Source organism: Debaryomyces fabryi (assembly GCF_001447935.2).
Source record: "Debaryomyces fabryi strain CBS 789 chromosome Unknown contig00286, whole genome shotgun sequence".
Classification (NCBI taxonomy): Eukaryota; Fungi; Ascomycota; class Pichiomycetes; order Serinales; family Debaryomycetaceae; genus Debaryomyces; species Debaryomyces fabryi.
In genome coordinates, this window is record NW_015385712.1 from 1 (window position 1) to 5,999 (window position 5,999).

Genomic DNA, 5,999 nt, shown 5'->3' on the forward strand with positions numbered 1-5,999 from the left:
GATGAAGCCATTCTAATAAGTTCTGCATCAACTATATTGAAGAATGAATCACTCTTATGTTAGTATCTACGAAGCTTATGACTGAAATGATCCTGCTAGTAAACTTAATTTAAACGTAACATATTGTATAATCAAGCATAAACCGCATAGCATAAACTATGTTGCACAAATACGAGTATAATAATACAAATATGTCCATACTAAGACGCACTGGCATACTTAATGTATTCAAGTCTTTCCATTAATACACCATCGACTGTCCATCTATCAAGCCAAAAAGATAATTGTAATTTTACGTCATACCGATCCCATCCTCTTCAGTGTTGTGACTATCAAGCCTATCAAAACTTGGTCTTTCACAGCTGTTTTGTGGTCTATACCTACACACGTACTCCATAATGTAGATTCCTGTTCAAAACAATTCTTGATCTTGCATTTGGACTTCAAGAACTGATCTTGCCGTCCAATTCTTATCTTCTGTGATTCATAAGACCGTGGTTTATACTCTAAGATTAACTTATCGTTGATGGTGTTCTAACCGGAGATTTATTTAGTACAGAATAGTACCACCAATGCAATTGCCATTATTCCAAAATTAATCACTTCTGTCACTGCCCGAAATCTCGTGGAACGTGGAGTTGTTTTCATGGCGTTCTTTTCTAAACAACTCTTTGATATCGGTATATTCCAGAATCACATATTCAAAGGTGTCATATATTCTTACTTTATTCTCATGCAATACCAAATGAAAAAAAAAAACCGACTGATTTTTTGAAACAAATCCTGCAACCCAGAGTATCCTATATCTTTGACAATATCTACCCTAACCCAGTCATACTGGTATTTGACTGAATCATAAAGCCTAATTTCGTCGGAAAGTAGCATTAGCATTTTGAAAGGTATATGGATCTTCTGCTTCCCTGTTTAGTTTCATAAAGCTTTCTTTCATTTCTTCTATATTCGATACCGGGACCCCTTTAAAGTCATCGTGGGGTTCAAATTGGTATGGTATCAACTGTGAATCCAACAATGGTCTTATCTTCGAATCTATCTGCTAATATGTCCTCCATTCGCTCCTCTATTTCTTCTTTCAGTAATCAATTTATGGCTGTTGTAGCCATTCAATTTATTTTTGATTTTCATATCTTCGTCTAATATTATGTAAGTGTTAAGCTCAAACCCACGGTATAATAAATGGATCTTCCTCGCTGTTAGCATCTATATATTTTATCGGGGGATGCCGATTAATAACCTTCGGTTAGTATATGTAAATATTCTTAATTTATCGTGCTCCCCATAAAATCCCTTCTTCGGATGCCCTGCTTTTTTCATATTATCTATAAAGCCACCTTCATCTTTATAATTCAATATTATATCTGATGGATTTTCATAGTCCTGGACGGAATAAGCATCAAAAGGGTAACCATAGCTATGTACTTGGTACATGAATGGTCCTCGTAAGATGGCATAAATCAATACGTCGCCATATTCAACTCTTCTATTCAAAAGGTCTTCTTTTACTTTGTTTATGTCACTTGCTTGTACATATCCTGCCACACTATCTCCAAATGAGTCAAATCCTGGGCCTTTTTCGGGATCATACAGGTCTTCTTCCAGACCATACATGTTGTTATTTTTATCTAAAACATAAATCCGAAAGCTACCTCTTAGTCCACCCCATGCTGGTTTTAGAATGGTGGTTAAAATGAAGAGAAACAACAGTATATTCATTTTGTTCATTACAACATGCCTACACCTCTCAACATCCCACGTCATCCTTTAAAAAATCCTCCCATTCTGGCCATTCATCCACCACATATTTATGGCTCTCGTCGAAGATATAAATTCGAAATGCTTCTCCCATAGCTAATTGATATTCTTGTTGCAATATCCTCTATTGTACATATTAGTGTATTTCAATCTAGTATGCAGACGGTTGCATTTCCCAGTCACCTAGGGTTAATGCCCTTCGGTATGCTCTACGCATATGACCGTTTCATCTCTCGTCCGACTAAATAGTGTGAAAAAAAATTTCACCTTTTTGTGTCACCGATCATTTTAGTCTCATAGTGAGGAAGTTTGCGTACTCAAAATAAGTGAATTGAAAAAATTTCAATAATTCTTTTACTCTTTCAATAAAGCAAAACTTAGAGTATGTATAATACCACCATGTCTAATTAGTCGTAATGACATCTAAAGTACCAGTATAACCCGTTAGTATCATTGGAAATAGATAGAACATGATTGAAGTAAAGAGATTATGATTGAAATGAATGATCAACGTAATATTAAAGATTTTTCAAATAACACTTGAAGAAGGAATCAGAAGTAATGAATGCTATAGAGGACATTTTTAAGGATTATACGATGATGGAGGAGATGGATTGTGGAATTCGTACAATTATAACGTAGATATGGAAATGGAAGTGAAGAAAATGTCGAAACGTCGAGTGATACTAGTACTTGGGATAAAGACACGAAATAAGAGTAATATACTAACATTAATAGCAAACATGGGTATTTCTAGAGATTCTCGTCACAAGCGTGCTGCTACTGGTGCCAAAAAAGCCCAATTCAGAAAGAAGAGAAAGTTCGAATTAGGTAGACAACCTGCCAACACCAAGATCGGTGCTAAGAGAATTCACTCTGTCAGAACTAGAGGTGGTAACCAAAAATTCAGAGCCTTAAGAATCGAAACCGGTAACTTCTCATGGGCTTCTGAAGGTGTCTCCAGAAAGACCAGACTTGCTGGTGTCGTCTACCATCCATCCAACAACGAATTGGTTAGAACCAACACTTTAACCAAGGCTGCTATTGTTCAAATCGATGCTACTCCATTCAAGCAATGGTTCGAAACTCACTACGGTGTTTCTTTAGGTAAGAAGAAGGCTGGTGAAGAAGAAACCAAGAAATCCAGAAAGGTCGAAAGAAAATTGGCTCAAAGATCTGGTGCTTCTAACATTGAATCTGCTGTCGAAAACCAATTCAATGCTGGTAGATTATACGCTGCTATTTCCTCTAGACCAGGTCAATCCGGTAGATGTGACGGTTACATTTTAGAAGGTGAAGAATTAGCTTTCTACTTAAGAAGATTAACTGCTAAAAAATAGTTTATTTAGTATCTGATAGTTATAATTGAACATATACGTGTATATTAGCTATTGTAGTAGTAATTGATGTATTTCTGACGAATTTAACTTCTGTATTTGATTCTTGTCCCGACTTTTAGTCCTACCTCTTCATCTCATCAAAAAAAGAAGCTAAGTTACGGCATCTAATACGTCCCAACTATCCTAATGAAGCTACCAAGTAACTAGAAGGTCATTTGAAATGATAACTTACTCATATTCCAAGGGTTACTTCTACATCGGTCGAAAGCTACATACTTTTTGCATTCTACAGTATCAATTCTCCATAATATCATTTGTGGTTGGTGTTGTTATCGAGTTGACTTGATCAGCAATAGATTCAATGTACTCTAAATCTATGTTGGCATAATTAAGCACACACTCAAACATGTTCTCGTAGCCTGTTTCCGTAGATATGTCCATACCTGTTATAACAGATTGTGCTTGGCCTTCCATAGACATAATCAAAGTGCAGTTCCAATTATTGGGATCATCGTGTATTTCATAGTAAGGTCTGGCCTGCCCTATGCTATTAATGATCACCACATCTATGCTACTTAAGTCAAGTCTGGCGTAGCCGTAATCTAAGTTTGATGAAAAAGGGTAAGCAACCAGTGTTGCTAATAAAAGTGAAAATATATATAATACAAACATCTAAATTGTTAGTATTTTCTCGTTGAATTCAAAATATGATATTGTAATATTTGTCAGAAAAGGCAATAATTTTATCTGCATGTATCTATTTAAATAGAATCAGTACAGGTCTGTGTTATTTTTATCATCATTTAAATATCGTATATCTTCATATTATTACATACAATATGGATTGGTGTATTATTCAATAAAGAATAGTAAGATAATTCACGAATTTTTTCATTTTTGTACTGAATTTTTTTTATGGGAAAGTTGTAAAATGCGGGTAACATAGTTTTTAATGAATCACCAGGGTTATCATATATAGCTGATAACTTCACTACATTTGAATAGATCAAACTAAACTTCAGCCTACTTTTGGCTGTTTCTTATGTGCTTTACTTACTTAAAATAGCTTGAATCTGTTATTATAACATACTTATGTTCCATGACAATTGAATCTTTCCACCGAGGAGTTTTAGCATCCATCTTAAAGTATATCCTTCAGAGTAATGATAAACTGTTTAGATTTCTATCGTATGATTATTGAATTGAGCCTTTGGCACTTATATCTCTTTAAGAACTATTGAGGTTCATGTTAAAATAACATAGTCTGTAATTTAGACAATTTTGCAATCTTTTGTCTAATATTCTCAATTTTTTGCAAGAACTGTTTTTTATTTGAAACAAAATAATATTACTATCTACGAATTAGAAGTCTGTGTACTCTGAGGTATTATACCTACATCAGAGTATGATGGATTGTTAATGTCTATTTTTCCTTTCCTTGACATTATATTGATACATGAAGAGTGGATGTATAGTATATACAAGATACAAGAAATGGTTCCAAAAAGGATTTACAACTACTATGTAAACACTAATGACATTGAATCATCTATGCAAAATGGCATGTTTGCAGGGTGTTTAGCTGTCGTTGTTTCTACGCCAGTAATTAATCAAATTCAAGAACCCGCCATTAAAGGTCGTGATCTATTTGAAGGCAGGGAAAAGTTGCCGTATACATATCATTGGTCATTGATAATAATAGCACAATGTTAATGAATCGTCTCACTTGGTATTTGGTTCGACGATTATGTTTGCTTCATTATACTTTCCAACTCAGACAGTGACACCAGCACCACAAGGAATATTTTATTTAACTCAAGGCATATTCTTGTAGGACTTTGTTGTGCCCTTTGGTTTATTAATCCTCCATATTGCACCAGAGTTAGACTCAGCTGCAGTTTTGACTTCGTTCATTTATACATTTATTGTTTCGTTTAGTGATATTGTTCAGCCTGTCAATTTGATGCCTGGTTTTTGGAGGTTTATGAATAAGGGTAGTCTATATACTTACTTCATTCAAAATTTGATAGCTGCCTTTTTAAATGGCAGGAAAGTTCATTACAGCGATGCTGAGTTGGTTTATTTTAATCGCCATACGATCAAACGTGTTGGGAGTTTGCCGGAGACTTTGTTAAAGCCAGAGGAGGTTATTTATAAGACCCACAAACTACTAAGGAGTGTGGGTATTGTAAATACATTATAGTTTATGAGTATTTGAGCTCTATTGGCGCATAGCTTTCCAACACATGGAGAAATGGCTTCTGTTGTGTCTATATCATCTTCAACATTTGTTTTGTTTTAACAATATACGGGTTGTTCAGATTTAGGAAAGGGTCTATTCTTTCTATTTAAAAAGAAGCACTCAGATGACTTCCAAATATTTCCAGAATATTATACATTCGATTAATATAATCATCATAACTTCTAGAATGTAGAAATTGTAAATTTCATGAATCGTATAAAATGTTTAAGGTTGTGAATATGTTATGCAGGTATATGCAGGTGATGGAAGGTTCCAAATAGATTGGAACATTGGCAACTATTAATCGGTAATATTGTAATATACGATACTAGGTAGCTTGAATATGAGCTTAGTGACTCCCTTTCTTGTATATGATATCCTTTTCCCTTGACAGATGAACTTTGCGAATTTTATAATTGTCGACTAATTCTTTTAATTTATGAAAGATTTGGAACAAATTATGATGTTCACAAAATATGGTTTCAAAGAATTGACATACGTAAGTAACTAGAAACTGGCAGATCAGTAAATAGCACATAAACCGATATAAAATTGCAAGATATATATTATCCACAGTCTATAGCTTTATAAATCTTTTAACTCCTGGTACCACTACAATACTTACAAAAGTTTGTGTTGCAAGAAAA

The 5,999-nt window shown here is 34.2% G+C and overlaps 3 protein-coding genes across 3 annotated transcripts; 1 reads left to right on the forward strand and 2 right to left on the reverse strand.

The window, feature by feature from the left end:
• Positions 1 to 1,227: 1,227 nt before the first annotated feature.
• On the reverse strand, positions 1,228 to 1,626 carry AC631_05799 (uncharacterized protein; the record flags this gene model as incomplete). The annotated part of the gene is made up of 1 exon (XM_015614628.1): positions 1,228 to 1,626. One exon carries the CDS (start codon positions 1,624 to 1,626, stop codon positions 1,228 to 1,230), a length of 399 nt encoding a protein of 132 aa, XP_015464542.1.
• An 887-nt stretch (positions 1,627 to 2,513) lies between these two features.
• On the forward strand, positions 2,514 to 3,110 carry RPS8A (40S ribosomal protein eS8; the record flags this gene model as incomplete). The annotated part of the gene is made up of 1 exon (XM_015614629.1): positions 2,514 to 3,110. One exon carries the CDS (start codon positions 2,514 to 2,516, stop codon positions 3,108 to 3,110), a length of 597 nt encoding a protein of 198 aa, XP_015464543.1.
• Positions 3,111 to 3,404: 294 nt separating this feature from the next.
• On the reverse strand, positions 3,405 to 3,590 carry AC631_05801 (uncharacterized protein; the record flags this gene model as incomplete). Its single annotated transcript, XM_015614630.1, has 1 exon — positions 3,405 to 3,590. One exon carries the CDS (start codon positions 3,588 to 3,590, stop codon positions 3,405 to 3,407), a length of 186 nt encoding a protein of 61 aa, XP_015464544.1.
• Positions 3,591 to 5,999: the final 2,409 nt, after the last annotated feature.